This window comes from Cyrtonyx montezumae, unplaced genomic scaffold (assembly GCF_038088225.1).
Source record: "Cyrtonyx montezumae isolate F1298 unplaced genomic scaffold, pur_monq_1.0 scaffold_5, whole genome shotgun sequence".
In the NCBI taxonomy this organism is placed as follows: Eukaryota; Metazoa; Chordata; class Aves; order Galliformes; family Odontophoridae; genus Cyrtonyx; species Cyrtonyx montezumae.
In genome coordinates this window covers 2,679,858-2,697,028 of record NW_027072056.1, presented here as the reverse complement: position 1 = coordinate 2,697,028, position 17,171 = coordinate 2,679,858, and the positions used below count along the sequence as shown (strand labels likewise).

Here is a 17,171-nt window from a genome sequence, read left to right as displayed (position 1 = left end):
CCTGCCCTTGTCAGGCTGGCCCACTACTAGATCAGACACTAGAGATCTGTGATTGTTCAGTCACATATCAGTGTTCAGTGTTAGCCTGTCTCTCTTTCAGAGTTGATCTGAGTTTGTGAGCAAAACCCTGTGGTAAACAAGCCCACATCTCCGTGACAGGGAGCTCTCCTGCTGTTTTTGCTGGTGTTCAGAAGTGGGTGGTTTTGTCAGTGGATGTATAAAACCCTGTTTCTAAAGCAGGAGAAACTTCACAGACTCCCTTTATTTGGTTTCTTCATGTATCTGAGCATCTCTTATTGTATGGCAAGGAACTTTTGGCAAGAGGTTTGGTGTGGAGTAGTAGTGAAACAACTGTTATAAATGCCTTAATTCTTTCATTTCTTTGCTTTTTTTTTTTTAAGAGCTTTCTTCCATAAGACAAAAACATAGTTAAATTCCTCGATGGATCCTGGAGTCTCATGGTTTCAGATTTAACAGCTTGTTGTTATTACTTTATTTTGAAGACAGCAGTCCATTCTTAAAATTCTTTTTTTTTAGATTTCCTGCTTCATTTGCTCATTCTGTCTCATTGTATTCTCCACATACCTGGCCTGGTTTGCACGTCGTCCTTAGGGGTGTGTTCTCTTTTAAGAGTGGAAATGTGGAAGGATAGAGGCTTACAGTAGCAATTACAATTCCTCTATAATGGAGTAGCTAAGAATTTCATTTATCAGGTGGTTTTTTAGGTCTTTGCACTAGGTTATGTAGTGACTGCATGTGTATACAGGATGAAGTGATCCTGACAACCAGCAGCAGATTGACTTACTTCACTTGTTTGTATTGTTTTCTTTCTGTTGGATTCCTGAAATAGTAATGCTTAAAACCCCCCATTTCTTCTGCCATAGCACTTTGTGAAACAGAGTTTGTAACCTTTTGTAGACAGGAAAACTTTATTCTGGCCAGTTATCTAACCAGTGCTGGAAGGTACCACAAACTTGTCTTGCCTGTGCATCTTTTCTCCTGCTGCTCTTGGGGGATTTCTGCTGGGAATCACTGTAACTGAAGAATGGTGTGATGATGAAGCTTCCTCCTCTCCTGTTAACCGTGACAGCAATAGTTATAAGCACAGCTGCAGTGTGGTGCCCTTACACAGAATGCTGCTCTTAAAAGCAGCCTGATTTTTTGCGTGTAAAGCACACACGTACTGCGTGGATGTTGTGAGCAGTGCATCCTTGTTTGCTAGTTTCTGTTGGGTATGTATGCTTTGTGTTTTTCTGCACAGCACTGAATTGTTTGTTGCAGAATTGCTTGCCTGTTCTATCTGATCTCATGCTCTTTGATAGCAGTTTTTATGAAACTTTTTTGAGTCTTTGATCCTTTTTTGTTCTTTTCCCCCAGATAATTGTGCTGGGGTTTGAGAATGCAAGATAAGTTCACAGGGACGACTGGAAAGGGCAACATTCCTGACTAAACTTCTATTTTTATTTATTCAAACATTTGTGTTTTTTGTCTTTTCAGGCAGAGGCCGAGGAGAAAGCGGTTTCTACCAAAGAAGTTTTGATGAAGTGGAGGGTGGATTTGGGCGAGGAGGGGGCAGGGAAATGCACAGATCACAGAGTTGGGAGGAAAGGTAACAGAAAACTCTAGCCCTTTCAAGTTCTCTATTTGCATCTGCTCAGCTTCCATTTTTGCCTTTTAGCTTCATAAAAATATTCTAGGAAAGCTGCTTAGGCATACCTGTGAGTGCACGTCTGAATTCCTCGGATGAATCCAGCAGTTGTTTTTCTAGAAACTCAGGGAGCAGCCAGAAGAGTACTTAAGCAAAATATTTCTCTGACACATTCCTGGGAAGAAGGAGCTACTCAAAGAGAATATGAATGATGGACACTAAGATGGAAATCAGTGTCTTGTAGATAAAGATACAGATTTCTCAAGGATTCACTTCATCTTTTAGTCTTGACACTATTGCATTGATAGGATTTAGAGCCACGCTTAAATGTGTTTAGTTGCTAAAGGATGCATGTGTATTGGCTTTTCTGAAGATCTCAGTTGTTATTTGGACCTGTAAAAATCCTTTCCATCGAGGTCTGATTTTAAAAATGACAAACAAAATCTAAACACCCCAACGTTAAGCCAAAATAAACAAAAACCCCTCCTACCTGAAATGAACGGAGTAGTTCTAAAACCTTATTTGAAACTTTTATTCTGCCTTTCTAGGGGAGACAGACGCTTTGAAAAACCAGGGCGAAAAGATCCAGGTATGGTTTTGTTACTGTATGGGTAGAAGATGGGAGGGAGGAGCAAGGATGTATTTTGGGGAAAGGGCTTATATGTATATAAAGTATTCTTACTTGCTTTGAGTTTATTGTTAACGAGAAGGTTCGTGGTTCTGTGCTGCTTTACTTTGAATGTGTTTTCAGTGTTGCTTCTGCCCCAAGTAGGTTTTTACTTATCCAACTACAGTGTGTTGACTGTAGTTGGAGCAAAGTTCCTGTGCACCTGAGAAGAGCCTTCACTGATTTGATTAGCTCTGTGGGTGCTCTGTGTGTACTCTGTGGAATATGCCATTTAAATACAGCTTTTAAACGTTCCTGGCGTGTGTTATTTTGGTATCCAGAACTTGTGGACCATGTCAACTGTTTTTTCTTGTATGCTCACTTGTGTGGCCACTTTCGGGAGAAGTGATTAATTTTGACCCAAGGTGTGTCTTTGATTATTCAGCTGAATTTGAGTTGGAGTGTATTGTTGCCTGGGAAGTGGAACATACCCATTTTGGTAGAACGTGCATTGTGTGAGTGGTAAGAAGGAAGGTTCCCCTCTGTGCTCTGGTTGCTCTCTGATGTGACCTTGCCCTTCCTCTGTGGTATGTTTCCACATGCATGTACTGCAGCTGTTTAGTGGGAGTTCTTGACAGGACTGCCAACAAACTTTTACTGGACTTTTTAGTAGACTCTGGAGGAGTCTCGGCTGAGCAGCCTCCATAGTGAATGTGTTGGAAAAACATAGGTCAGCAAATATGGTTGCAAGTTGCACCCAAAAGAGTAAATTGCAGTTGGAGGTTGACAGATCTGTGTTTTAGAGCCTGAACAGCAGTCAGTACTTTTGCTTATTTTGAGGGAGAGAGTCGTATCAGTTTCTATCTCAGTAATCCTGATTACCATGGTGGCCCATGCTTTCAGGAATCTTAGTGTGATGTTTCCTTTTAAAGCCTTCTGAATTCTTTCAATGCACATATTGTTTCTTTTTCATGTATTTTAAAGAATGCTTTTCATTTTCTTGTATTTAAAGTGGTGCTAGTTTGCTGCTGCTTCTCTTTTCCTTGAAAGGGCTTGCTCCTAAAAGAGTAAGTTGGGATTTCTCTTAGGTTACCCCTCTTTACATCTCCAGTAGTGGAAGTCTTTCACTGTGAGTTAATAGTCAGAGACCTTTGGGGAATGGGAAAAGAAAGAAGTACTGCTGAAGTTTCAGGACTCTTTTTTTTTTTTTTTTTAAACAAGAAACAAAACGGATGTGGCAGCAGCAGGAATAGTATCTACTATCATTGCTTATTTATTTAGCTCCTCCCTTTCTCTTATAAAATCAAGCACTTCAAGATCCAGACTGAACTTTTTGCCACATTTCTGATTAAGGCTGTTGAAACTATTGCTGGTCACTTTGACATGAGATGTGTTTCTCTACATAACTCAAACTTAATTTGTGCAAGATGTTCTGACAGAAGTTGGCTTGGACCCAAACATGGGTGTTAGTGCTGCACCTACTTCAGCATGTCCTGTCTGCAATAACTGGCAGTCATCAGGACTTCAGAGTGCATCTTTTGTGAATGATTTTCTGGCAAGCTGGTATCCCCTTGTGCTTTCTTAGACGTTCATTTTAAAGGATGAGGTGCTTCCTTTCTGGTTATTAAACTTTACCTAGTACCTGGTTGCTCCTCCTCTACATCTCCTGTGGTTTGATGTTACTTGACCAATAGCACAATATAGTAGACAAGAGATGTAGAGTCTTTGTGACATCTTAATGTAAAATAATTAGTTATTTATGTTAGTTATTGCTCTGAGATTAATGGCTCCATAATTGGGAGGACCATTTATTTCCTCTTTACCTTCAAAATATTAAGGTGGAATGCATAGGACATGCTGATCTGTTTTGATTCAAGCCTTGATTAATAAATAGGTAACTAATATTATGTACATGCTTCTGAATAACAAAATACTTAGGTCATCAAGTAAGGATATGGATGTACCCAAAGAAGTCCCTTGTTAACTCCAGGCACTAGTGTATCACTCGCATAGTAGTTAAAGCAGGGTTGTGGGGTGAGTTTACATGCAGCTTGCAGTGTAGGCTAATGTGCTCTAGGAGGTGCATCTGTTGATTTCTGTTTTTCTGCTTGAAATTCCTAGTTTCAATGTTACTGTGCTTCAGTTTTCCATTGCTTTTGGATGGGGCCTTAGATCAGCCTCAAATTACATAATCAACTTTTTAATTTTCTTTGTTCAGAGTAATCACATTACAAAATTAATAAAGGAGGAGAGGAAGCTTTTCCGAGCACTCATAATGGGTGGCAAGGCAAGAACTTTTCAATTAAAAATCATGAGACCAAAGGGGAGAATTCAGCAGAGGAATGCTTCTCAAATATTGAAGAATATACTGTTCTGCAGTGGGGTTTTACACTTCTAAGTTTGCAAGTTCACATTTAGCTCATTCTCAGCATGAATGACTTCAGTTGCAAGTTAAAGATGCACAAAGTATTTGAGTGTCTCTTGTGGATTGTTGAAGTTTTGACAGACTTTATAGATGGCAAATTGCTTCTGGAAGGCTGAGGCCATTAGCAAAGAAAATGAGCAGGTTATTTTCTGGATCGCAGCTGTCTTAGAGTTGGACGAAAGCTGCTTAATTTTCTGTGCAACCTCTTTACTAATGCCAGCTTAGTAGCTCTGGGGATTTGAGTAGTTACCAGCAATTACCACCAGTAAGAAATAATTGTGGATTAAACAAGATGTTTAGAAAGTCAGTTGTGGAACCTGATTTAGTTTTGTTTAATGTGTGTTTATTGATTAAGAAGACTTGAATGTAAAAAGGCTGCTCCTGTGAATATCACAAGGATGTTGACTTTCTTTCATTTTGTCTGTCTTGTTTTTCTTCCTTAACTCACTAGTGTAGGTAGGTATATCCAAAGAAGGTTTGTCACAGATTAGCTCTTGTGGTGTTATTAAAAGCCTGGAATGCAGTTTTGCATCCATGCTCATGAGCAGTGTTTTCTGGGATTGTATTCTGATTTGCACTGTGGCCTGTTTCCAGTGCTTGAGAACCACCTCTGTGGTTCACAGTTGTGCAGAATGGTGAATGTAACATGGATGTGCTACCTCTTGTTCCGCAGCTCTTACGGGATGGCTGACTGCACAGTTGTTTGTATGTCTCATTTGCTTCAGCCGTATTCTTCAGCTGTATGTTCCAAAATGTAGCATTTGAAGATAGCAGATAAGGTATACCAAATGTACTCTTTCTTCATACTTGCTTTTGTACCCCCTTTTAAACCACATCTATGTGCAGTAAATGATTGTAAAGAGAAGGGACAACTTTCATGTCTCGTGTCAATTTAGAAATTGGATGAAGCAACCCACAGTGATAAGATGTTAATTGAAATTAGGAATAGCTTTTTATAGCTTTGGCTCTAAAGGATGTGATTATAGTGCCACCCTGTTGAGATTATATGAGTGAATTTGTCTGAGACTGGAGTATGTGAGAGAGAGAAAATGCAGTACCTTACAGAAGGTTGCTCTTAGTTATTTCAAGCTTGACACAGAAATCCAGCCTGTTGCTCTTGCACTGGTTCTTAGTTTGTCAGACTTCTCCAACCCAGTGTACTGAGAAAGGAGATGTAAAATAACGTGGTAGAAGGAGAAAATTGACTGTCCAAGTATGAACATATAATAGACATTGCTTTTGTTAAGAGCTGGTAAATAATTATTCAGCGTTCTGTTTATTCTGTCTTTTTAAATTATTTAGGAGCTTCAGATTTCAATCTTAACTGCAACAGACTTGTGAAGCACTTAAATACAGAAGTCTCAAGCAGTTTAATTTTTTATTTTAAAATTTATTCAAGTGTCTTTGTAAATATTTTTGTGCTGTATGTGGAGGCAAACATTGATGTTAAAAAGCATTAAATGCACATGGATGCAGTTCTACTTCTCATGCGAACGCTGTGTGTCCTCCACAGTCAGACCTACTTGAGAAGCAGCACAAAGCTGAGGATGCATGAAATGTGCTGTCCTTTCAAAAAAGCACATGCATTCATCTCGAATGGTCTGTTTTCCACTGCTAAATAATTTATTCATCATTTCCAAATATGAAAAAATTGCCAGTCAGCATTTGCCATATACATCAAGATTTTTTGATGGTGTCTTCATAGCCCTACGAGGAGATAAGTTCTCCTCATTTGCTGGAATGATAAAACTACAGATAGTATTTACAATTCTGCTTAATAAGCAAGCACAGCAGGGGTACTTCTCACTGCCGTGAGAGGTTGGCAATACTTCCTAAGAGTGAGTTCATCCCTCTGAAATCAGATATAACCCAGTATCTGCAAAGAGTGAAGATAGTAGAAAAATTAGGGTCTTGAATCAACTGAGTGACTTATCCGAGGTCTGATGAATGAGCCCTTAGTGGCTTTGCATGAGATTTTTCTCGTATATTTCTGCTGTCCAGATTTGTTACAAGCTGGTTAATGAGGATTTTGGTCAGCTTTAGAGGTCTCTCATTTCAGAGTCTCACAACTTTAATTGTACTGCAGTGACTTCAGCAGGTAGCTCTTCTAATTTTGCAGAAGTAGTACTGTGAATCTTGTACCTGATGTTGCCCTAGGCAGTCCATCCAGCCTCTCCCAGGCTTACATGGGTGCGCCAGTTCTCTTTGCTCTGCATGTTGTGTTGTAATCAGAAGTAGGAGAATAAGAGAGGTCATTGGAAGATGGCAGGGCAGGCAAGGAAGGAGGGTTGTTGATGGGACTTCAAAGTTTACCGTAATAATAATTAAAAAAAGGCACAAAGTTCAGAGTCTGTTCCATCTATTCTGTGAGGCCAGTCTCGGAGAGCTGGAAGCTGTCGGTGTGCTGTCCGTTGATGCGGATCTCCTTGGCAGTCCTTGGACTCGTTGAGTCAGCTACAGCTGGGAGCTCAGGAGTCGTCTTGTCAAAATTCTCCATCTTGATCTGATATTCACCTTTGGCACTGCGGACTAGCACAGGGGCAAAGCGATGGTGCAGCATGATCTCTGAGGGGAGGTAGGATGTCCTCCTCTGACACATTTCTCCTGTCCCTTCCTGCACCGCAGACAGAAAGACGACCAGCTCAAAATGGCGAGCAGCCTCTCTTTGGAGGAGAGCAGCCAGTGGGCTGGATGGGGTGATGGAGTGGTAGTAGGTCAGTGGGAAGGTGAAAAAAGGACACTCGTTCAAAGTGATGCTGTCTAGGTGGAAGTCGATGCTGGTTTGGTGCAGCTGACCGTTCTCCTGTTCTTGGTAAAGAATAGCAGAAATCTGGACGCTGGTGAGTGGGCTGGAGCGTGTGTTAGCCACCTGAAACATGAGGTATGGCTTCCCCTCCGTGTGTGTCACTATGGCAGACCGAGTGAAGCGGATGGAGAATGCCCGGTTCTTCGGTCGGGCAATCTTTGCCACAAAAGCACCTGTGTCGTGGAAAAGAAGGTAATGAAGGTGAGGATCATGCCTCAGTTGTTTCCATACAGTTTCTGAGCTATGTAAAGCAGTCCAAAGGAACAGAAACTGCTGTAGGTGTACAAGGTCCTTTGGAAGACCTGCAGAGTTGCCCACTTAGTGCCTCTACGTACTTTAATTAGCAATAGTTTTTAATCTTGATGGGCTACTGCTTGAGAGTGATCTTGCTTAATATGCGATAAGCTGAATATTTAAAGTCTGTTGAAATATCTTAAACCTGAGAAGTAACTTAAAGTATCTCTGAAAACTGCGGCATCCTAGAAATTTCCATTACTTTATTTGTTGAGGAATACATAAATTCTGAGTTCAAGATTAATAAAACTTTCCACTTAGACAAATGTAAAACTGTTAAGTTGGCTTTAGAAATGCTAATCCTGTTTAAAAGAATCTCTTTATGTTGATAAATAGATTGTGGTATAAGAAGTGATTGAGAGTGGTAAGTGGGGTACTACCACAAGTATCAACCAATGAATAGTAGTTTTCTAATGTGAATCTTGATCCTGCCTAATATTGACTTATTGCATAGGTGAGATCTCATCATCCCTTAAGTAACTGAACTTAGTGCATCTTTCTCTCACATATCAGTATGATCTGTATTTATTTCTGACTTAAATATCATTACACCTGTCGTATCTCAAGATTAAATGTGAGAAATTACCTGTGATGAAGGCTTCCAGCATGAGCCCTAGGACCATCTGTATTGCAAGCAGGGCAATGGCACTGGGGCAGTCCCCACTTGGGAACATAGTACCGTAACCAATAGTGAGTTGTGTCTCCAGTGAGAAGGAGAATGCAGCCGTAAAACTGGTGATGTACTTGACACAAATAGTGTGGTTGTCAGGTGGGGAGTCGTGGTCCAGCTCCAGGTCCCCGTTCATCTCAGCCAGCACATACCAAAGCACGGCAAAGACTAGCCAGTGAATGACAAAAGAAGCAGAAAAGACCAGCATCATCCATCTCCAGCGCATGTCCATTAGTATTCCCCACGCGTCCCGGAGGTATGCCAGCCCTCGTCCTTGGGCTCCGTCCATCTGCAGCGTGCTGTGTCCGTCCTTTGTGACCATTCTCAGGTACCTTTGGGTGAGGAGGGGAGCGCTGGATTTGGTGTTATTGCTCTCAATCATGTCTGTTCTCGTGTTCTGGAAAAGACAGAAAAGAGTCTGATGCAATGCAGCACATTTTTGTGTTTTGCCTAATGTTCACAGTTTTTGACACATCAGCAGGGGTTGAAATACTGCAGCCAACAAAGGAGGGCTTATACATTGCAATCCAGAGAAGATTAAGTCAGGAGCCTGGGGTGGAATTTACCACTCTTCGTGGTAATACTTAGCTAAAATAGTTAGATTTTTTTTAAAACTTAATCTATTTCTCACATTTTCCCTGCTTGGTCATTGCGTATAATTTGTATCCTGTCCCAAGTTTATATTTATCACATGCTTTAAGTCTTTGGAGGAGTGGAAGGTTTTAGGCACGTTGTATCTGAAAAGTAATTTTATTTTGCATCAGTTCAGTTTTGTAACTATCACTTGAGTGTTTGTAGCTAAAGCAGAGTATAATAATTTATCTATACTATTATGATTACTATTAACAACAGTACTGTGATAATATTAGCTATTTTTCTATCTTTGCTTATGCAATTTAAGGGGGTGCTGTGATTTATGGAATTTCCACCAAAATAGATGCATGTCATTTCAGGCCTTTCTAGCTCAGGAAATGTCTGCTGTCTGTACCTACTTTGTCTAGCTAAATGTTAATATTCAGGACATAGCAGTTTCTGAGTCTGTTTACAAATAGCTGTGGAGGATGTGTTCTTACAGGAGGAAGATTTTCCGAATATATGTCTAATCTGTAAGCCATAATTATACATGCTGTTTCATCAGATTTGTCAGTTTTTCATCATTTTTTCTTCTTAAATATGGCCATCTCAGCATGTAAAACAAGTGTATGTAGAAGCTAAAGGAATTGGATTCCCTCTGTGACCCAAGAATGCCATTGTAGTTTTGTGCTGAAACACATTGGATATAAGGATCCTGAAATTCAGAATGAATTGATAAAATGTTAAATGAAAAAAAAGTCTTTTGATCTCTCATCCTGTTTGTAAACCAGTTGTTTTCATGACTTGACTTGCTTTGGATAATCACAGGCTCATGGAGTTGTAGGGGTTGGAAGAGGAGATCAGGAGATCAGCTGGTCCATACCTCCTGCTAATGCAGGTTCCCTACAGTAGGTTGCACAGGAAAGCATCCAGTTGGGTTTTGAATATCTTCAGAGAAGGAGACTCTACCACCTCTCTGAGCAGCCTGTGCCAGGGCTCTGTCACCCTCACATTAAAGAAGTTCTGGCTGAGAAGAGCCTGGCCTCATCCAGTTAACTTTTGCCCATAAGATATCTATAAACGTTGGTAAGATCCCATCTTTTCTTCTTCAGACTGAACAGCCCTGGATCTCTCGGCCTTTCCTTGTAAGAGAGATACTCCAGACCCCTAATCATCTTTGTGGTCCTCTGCTGGATGTCTAGAAGCTCCTTGTCTGTCTTGAACTGGGGAGCCCAGAGCTGGATGCAGTACTCCAAGTGGTTATTGCAGTTTTCAACCCCTGCAATTCTGTGATTCTGTTTGAATAGAGAGCACTCAGAGAACAGAATGCCTCTAGGTGGAATCCCAATGCATTCTTGAAGGAAAAAAATGTGCTTGTAAATTCTTACCGTATATTGGAGGGCAGCTTTATAGTTACAAAGTTATTTGGGCCTAAAAAACATGCTGAGAAAATGTGAATCTGGTTCTGGCTGGTTAGTGACAATCCTCACTACAGTGTTAATAAGTACAGTGAAGAAAGGGGTACATAGTTCATACTTTTTTGGCTCTGTTTCAGACCTTCTTTGCATCTATGTTGCAGAAACATCCTTAGCAGTAGACTAACCAGGGCAAAGTGCTGTCAGTACTGTGGGATCTCTGTTCTCTTGATTAAGGAGCTTTCTGGGGTGGTGGTTGATCACTTAACCTTCAGCCAAAGCTCTGGAAAAATCCAGTCAGTCTTCATCATCAGGTTGTTAGAAAGTTTTCTGTGGAAGAGGATCCCTTACAGACCATCTCAAGAGTACTTGGCAGAGGGAACCTCCGTTAGCCTCCAGCCGTGCGTTTCATAATGGCCCCTTCTTGGTGCTCCTTGAGACTCCCAGCAGAGAAATTGCTCGTGTAATTCACCACATAACTGCTCTGATCTCCTTTGATAGATACTTCCAATTTTTGTCTAGTACTGTTATAAACAGTATGTAGCAGAGTTGATGGCAGCAATAGCATTAGAAGCTTTGGCTGCCAGTCTAAATTGGGGAGAGAACAGTGGTGAAGAAACTGCAAATAAGCTTCAAGAGCAGTGCAGCCGTTTCTGTATAAAAGGTGAGAAAGTTAACTGCCTTGTGGGAAATAATCTGAGCAGGCTACAGAATTTCTCAAAAGCAGAGTCAACTTGAGTAAATGTGACTTCAAATTTGAAAATAATGATCTTCTGTATGCTTCTTTTCTCTGTGTAGTCAAAAGTTTATATTCCATCTCTGTGTTAGTAATAAATCAATAGAATAGTAAAGTACGTTTTAGACCACCTAGTCTGATTCTGTCATTGATATCCCCACATCAGTCCTGCTTTCACAGTTTTTAGAAAAGACATGCAACCTTGACTTTTGTGTTTTATTGGGTAACAATTTTCTAATGCTGAGTGGATATGGTTCCTAGACCAGGTTTCTCTGTCATCTTTTAACTTCTGTGATATGCTTTTTATCTGATTTTGTTGTTCGTGGTTGTTGGCTTGTGAAACTAGCTTTGGGTGTTTCTGCTGCCAGCTGATAACCCCTGACTAGAAAAACAGGAGCTGTCAGCTAAGATTTTAAGCCTCTCTTTGCCTGCTGGCCAGTCTTTAATTTCCATTCACTGTTTCTAATCCTTCCTGTTTCCAGTCTATGGAAAATTCAGTGGTTATCACTAACTCTACTGTCTTTTTTTTTTTCTTAAACCTCTTGCTGTACTGTCTTTGTCCCTCATTCTGACCTCTTTCTTTCTTACAATCTTGTAAGACAAGCCAAGGTAGGGTGAGTACCACAGTTTAACTTTTATTAGTGGTTGAACAGGTTCTACACTGACCTGACTTGCTAATAATTTGTGTAATGAAAGCTTGACCTTACAGTTCTAGAATACCACTCACATTTCTGAAATTCACGATCCAGCACACCTACCCTCCCACACTTTGCTTTTTTATTGAGATTTTTTGCTTTGTTGTGTTGTGACAGCTCTTTGAAGTAGAGTTGTGCTCCATACCGCTGTGGTGCTTTTCTCCATCTTTAAGTAATTCTTTAGTTGGTGGGGTCTTATTTGCAGTCTTTATGAATGCATAGCAGTATCTTCATGTTTCTGTTTGCCTTCCCAGGTGAAGGCACTGAAAAATGACGTTTCAGTTTGTTTTTTGGCTTGATAGATTAATGCACCTGCAGCTCTTCAGGGAGCTTGAATACTGTTTTGTGGAGCTTTGACACAGAGAGTTTACAGTGCTGCCATACCTGCCCAGCTTCACTCTTAAACTTCCTGTTGGTCTTAGAAAGGATTTGAGGCAGTTTATAGTGTGCTGTGACAGCAAAACAGGCTAAGAGGACTTTATTTCCTGAGAGTACTACAAAAGCTGCTTACAGCTGTAGTAGAACTTGAGGCTTTATTAGAATCCAAGTGGTGGTGTCATGCCCCCCTTTTTACTGGACCTGAATTCAGGTGCATTTATTTCAGTTTACCTTTAAGTCACTTTTATGCTATCAAAATCTCAATATTGCTGCTTTTCCATGGGATGAAAATCCTTAATGCTTTGATATTAACCTTAGGAATGAACTTCTTTCAAGAGTGGACGACATAACTGGATTGTACACTCTGCATTAGGGGATGGTTTTGGAAATGTAGGTAATCCAGTCAGTATTGTAACTGCTGAAGTTGAAAGCTTATGCTACGGCTGTGAGTAGAGTAGTTAGAATTTCAAACATGTTTGTCCTTTAGATTCTGTAGGTAATTCCTCATTTAGGTGAGTGGAAGAAGTTGGTGATGACTTTTTTTTTCCAAGCAGTCTGCAGAATTAAGATAAGTTTTCAAGACTTGGTACAAATACAAAGAAATTCTGTGAAAATGAGAACAACTTCTGAGCCCAAATCGTAATTTTAAAGGAAACAGCACAAAACAGGGTACCAGAGCTTTACTTTTTGCCTTCAGTGGCTGTTAATTACAGAGCACACTTCAGAAAGGGGGGGAAAAAAAGGTGAGATGGGATAGAGTGCATCTTACTACAGCACAGAAGAGTGACTTGTTTGAGACTTGATTCTTGAAGACCTCGGTGTTTTTGAAGAGCAGTGTTGTACTATGTGATACAAACTTCCCAAAAGCTTGTCTAGAATGATGGATAGTTTTCTAGGATGTGGCACTTGATGTTCTCTAATGGATTCCTAAGCCAGTAGTGCTAGCTCACAGCAGTGCGTCCATAAGCAGTAAATCAGTGCATTGATTAAAAGTGATTGAAGGCATAACACTAAGATAGAAATGGTAAAAGCATGCCTGAAAAGACAGAGCTTATTTCTTGCATTTTTGGTGGAACTGAAATGAAATGCTGAGTTGATTGATGAAGCAAGAAGGTGAGGAAGACTTTCTTCTAGTACTCGTGCATGTGACACCTTGTTAGGCTACGTGGTAGACTTGCAATGCTCCTGTTTGCAGAGCACTGCAGAGTCTTTCCCAAACTGTTGATCTTGAAAACTTTCTGCAAGAACACTGCATGATGACTTTGGTTCTGCTCTGTGTGCTGTTGTGATTGAGGTCATTTGAGTGCTGCTTCTTTTTCAGGAGAAGGAATCAGAAGCTTTTGTTCGGGGCGACACTGAATTTGGCAAGCTTAGAAATAGGACATTGTGCCCTGAGAAACAACTTCAGTTTCTTTCATTAAAGAATGACATAATAATACAATAAGAAAAATTGTTTAGGGTACTTACCGGTCTTTGAAGGGTTTGCTTGTATGCAGGAGAAGGGGTGTACCTGGGCTCTAGAGAAGGGACTGGACCACCTGTGTATTGGTCCCAGCACTGGCAAGAAACTTCCCACAAGTGATTGGTACAGATCTCTTTTTCAAAAAAATAAGAATTAAAAAAAAAAATGGGTTTGTGTGTCTCACTCCTGTGTTTATAGTGCAGGGGGGCTGGTTTTCATCTGAAGCTGATTCGATTGGTCACTTTGCCTGCAGGGGGGCTGGTTAGCTCTGATCATGTGGAAAAGAATGCTGGTTTGTTAGGAGCATTTTTCTTTACCCAACACAAACCCTTAGCAGGCAAGGAGAAATCCTCAAATGCCTACTTGGGGAAGGGGTGTGTTTTCCCCTCTCCTCCTTCATCAAGGTTGTTATTTAGATTTGTTTAATCTTACTTAAATTTTTACTTATAAGTTCAAAAGGCCAAAATTCCTCTGGAAAAACTGAATGGAAAAGGTCTGAAACTGCTGCTGAGAAACAAGTGGTTCTCTGATATCTTCTTCCTAACCAATGTAACTAACTTGTTGTATTAGAAAGGGAGATGTTGTATTCTTGCTGCTTTTCCTCATTAGGTCCCAGCCTCCTGAGTGGCTCTACTGAAGAAGTGTGAACTGCAGCTGGTAGTGTAGCCTGTGGTCCCTGCTCAGCTGTAGCTTAATACTAGTCAGAAGATGTAAATCTGCTGGCCACTTCTCTGCATTGCTCCTTTGTGAAAACATGAAATTAGCAACAGGATTTTGCCAAAGCTAGGGAATGAAACAATGCAGACTAGGTAAGCTGCTGCCTTTAGAGATGCAGTGAAACTGATTCCATGCTGGGAGTGAGACCATTTTCACTTAATATATAGCAAACTGCGAGAGCTCTGGTAAGGAAAATCTTCATAGTGAAAGCATGCACAGAGCAGCCATCGTGCTGCACTACTGAACTGAACTCTGGGGACAACTTTGTAATGCAGTTATATTTCTCACTTTTTTTTTCCCCGTATGAGCTGCTGATCTGAGGGCTTTGGTTGAACGTCATATGTAAGAGGATCTGAGGAACAAAGGCTGCGGTTGTTTGCTCTAAAACTACTGAAGGCCTGCTGGGAAAATTATTAATGTAGACTTTCCTGCTTAGGGAACAAAATCCTCCCTCTTTTTTTTTTCTTTAGCTTTCCCCCCAATGCTAAATTGCAAAACATTAATTCTTCATTAGTGTGGAACGTTTTTAATACGTGTTCAGGCACGACACCTAAAATGGCGGCAGGCATAGCGTGACCTTCAGAACCAGGGCACGTCACGTAGTGCCGCCATTTTGGTCAGCCTGTAGGATAGCGTGATGTGACTTGCCCTCAACTCTTCCCTATATAATCCAGTGAAGTTAAGTCTCCTCTGCAGAAGGCCTTTTATTCACCAGTAGGATGGCATGAGTGTTTTTTTTTTTCTTAAGCAGGGTTTTCTTAACAGAACGTATTTTGCACTGTGGAAAGCTTATGGTGTCCAGTCACGTCTTCTGATTCAACTGGATGACTTAAAACATTATATGATTGTATGGCAGATGAAGTAGCTACAGTATGTGATTTCCAGGTGTGTCTTATGGAATTAAATTCTTCTGTTCATAGACCTTCGTAGCCTTTAGTGACTCACTCATGCTGTGGTGGGTTTGGTGGAATATAGTAATGTTTAATAGAGTGTTTAAGACTCTCAATTGAGATTGAGAATTTAGGAAGGGTGAGAAAATGTAGAGATGGCAAATGTCACCAGGACTTTGGATTTCCATCACTAACTGTCTGTAGGTGAGTCACTTCACTGTGTGTGTGTTCTGTAGTTAAATGCTGTCCCACTGAGAAGGCAGCAGTTCTTTGGAAAAGTTATCTGAAGGCCACTTGTTCTATTCTGTAAAATGAGCTGCAAAATTACTTGTGTAGGCAAAGTTATTTAAATGGCTTTAAAATCCTGTGGAGGATTTTCTTTTTGTCCTCTTGGTGTGGAAATGTGCAGTTTGCAGCAGGAAGAATAGAACAAATGAAGGCACTTGGACTCTCCTGTGTTTTTCCCCCGTTCAGAGGAGGCGGTGTTGCTGTCAGTTTTGCTTTTGTGCCTGTTCTCTCCAATCACTGAGAGTCGTAGGAGACGTGGATGGGCAGCATGGAGAGCAGCACTATTTGCTATGGTAGTAGTTAAATTCTCTATGTGAACATGTTGCCATGGAGTTGTGTCCCAGAATCACAGTCTTGCCCTTTGCAGTTAAGTCTCATGTTGCTCAGTTCAGCTCCATGTTGCACAGCTGTAGGCTTTTTTTTTTGTCTGAATACCACTGGACTCTATCTGAAGTTTTCTGTAAACACCGTTGCTGGCTTTGTGACAGACTCGAACAGAGGTGCCCTTTTTTCCTGCTCCTTCTCTTCAGGAAGTCCAGTCAATTAGTCCAAGGCAAAACCATAGACTGCGTTTTTGTTTTTTCCTTCTTAAGATGTTGCTGAGTACTGACTCTGTGAACTGGTCATTACAGCTGAAAGGAGCGTTCTCAGATCTAGGAACAGTTTGTGGTGTCAGTATACTCAGACATCTTTCTTGGTTTATCTGCCTAATGTTCAGCATCATGTAATGCCTGATCTGTTTAGACACATGCCTTACTGTCCTTGGGTATTGCTTGCTATGGTGGCTCAGTACCAGAAAATGGGTAACACTGCCTTTTCTTTACTCCCACAGATCTGTGTTATCAGGTCAGGCACCTAGTGTGATGTGCTGGAGTGCTGGTTTTGTGGAAGTTTTATTTTCAAGCATAGGTGGTACCACTCTCAGATGCAATAGAACTGGCCTCTTCGTTGCTTCTTATTGTTTCTTGCATTGTAGTATGCTGTGGAACTTAAAATTATAGGGGAGATGGGATCTCTGTTCTCTTGATCTTGGCAAACACTAATAAGTTATGTCACTTCGTTGGAGCTGTGTGTTACAAATCCCATGGTGGGCAATGGGGATGCAGTATCCATGTGGAATACAGAACCTGACTTCCCTAGTTCCCTTCTAGGGACCAAAACCAACTGTCATGAGCACTATGAACAGCACAGGTTGAACTTGCCTCTAGCATGCCTGTGGTGTACTTGACTGAAACAGGTTGATGCAGACATTCATTGCTGCAGTAGACTTCACAATATTGTTTATGAAGCTCGCTCTTTTTAAACCCCACGTGTTGCAGCTGCATAAAGCCTGTGAGCTGATAGCTTGCTGGTGTTAGAGCTCTCTTGAGCCTTCACGATAATGGAAAGAAGTGGCTTTTTTTTTTCCTCAGTTGATAGTACCTTTGTAACTTGAATGTTGTTGTCAAATGAGTGTCAGATATTAGCTGTGAATTCTTCCGAAAATATGTATTTTTTTTTTAACAGGACTTCTTAAGCTGAAGTTATCTAATTGAGTAATACTTGGTAACTTCCTGTGAGGGGAAAA

The 17,171-nt window shown here is 40.8% G+C and overlaps 2 protein-coding genes across 12 annotated transcripts in view; one reads left to right on the top strand and one right to left on the bottom strand.

Annotated features, from left to right (window-relative positions):
* GIGYF2 (GRB10 interacting GYF protein 2) overlaps positions 1-17,171 on the top strand; it is a 71,026-nt gene that overhangs the window by 25,201 nt on the left and 28,654 nt on the right. For all 11 annotated transcript variants that reach the window (XM_065748181.1, XM_065748180.1, XM_065748185.1 and 8 more), the window contains 2 exons: positions 1,498-1,609; positions 2,197-2,237. In XM_065748181.1, coding sequence (XP_065604253.1) covers positions 1,498-1,609; positions 2,197-2,237 — 153 coding nt within the window. The remainder of the gene's footprint in view (positions 1-1,497; positions 1,610-2,196; positions 2,238-17,171) is intronic.
* On the bottom strand, positions 7,040-14,995 carry KCNJ13 (potassium inwardly rectifying channel subfamily J member 13). Its single transcript, XM_065748379.1, is given in 5 exon segments — positions 7,040-7,659; positions 8,367-8,868; positions 13,734-13,782; positions 13,784-13,842; positions 14,960-14,995. Coding segments are annotated over 5 exon segments (1,266 nt in total).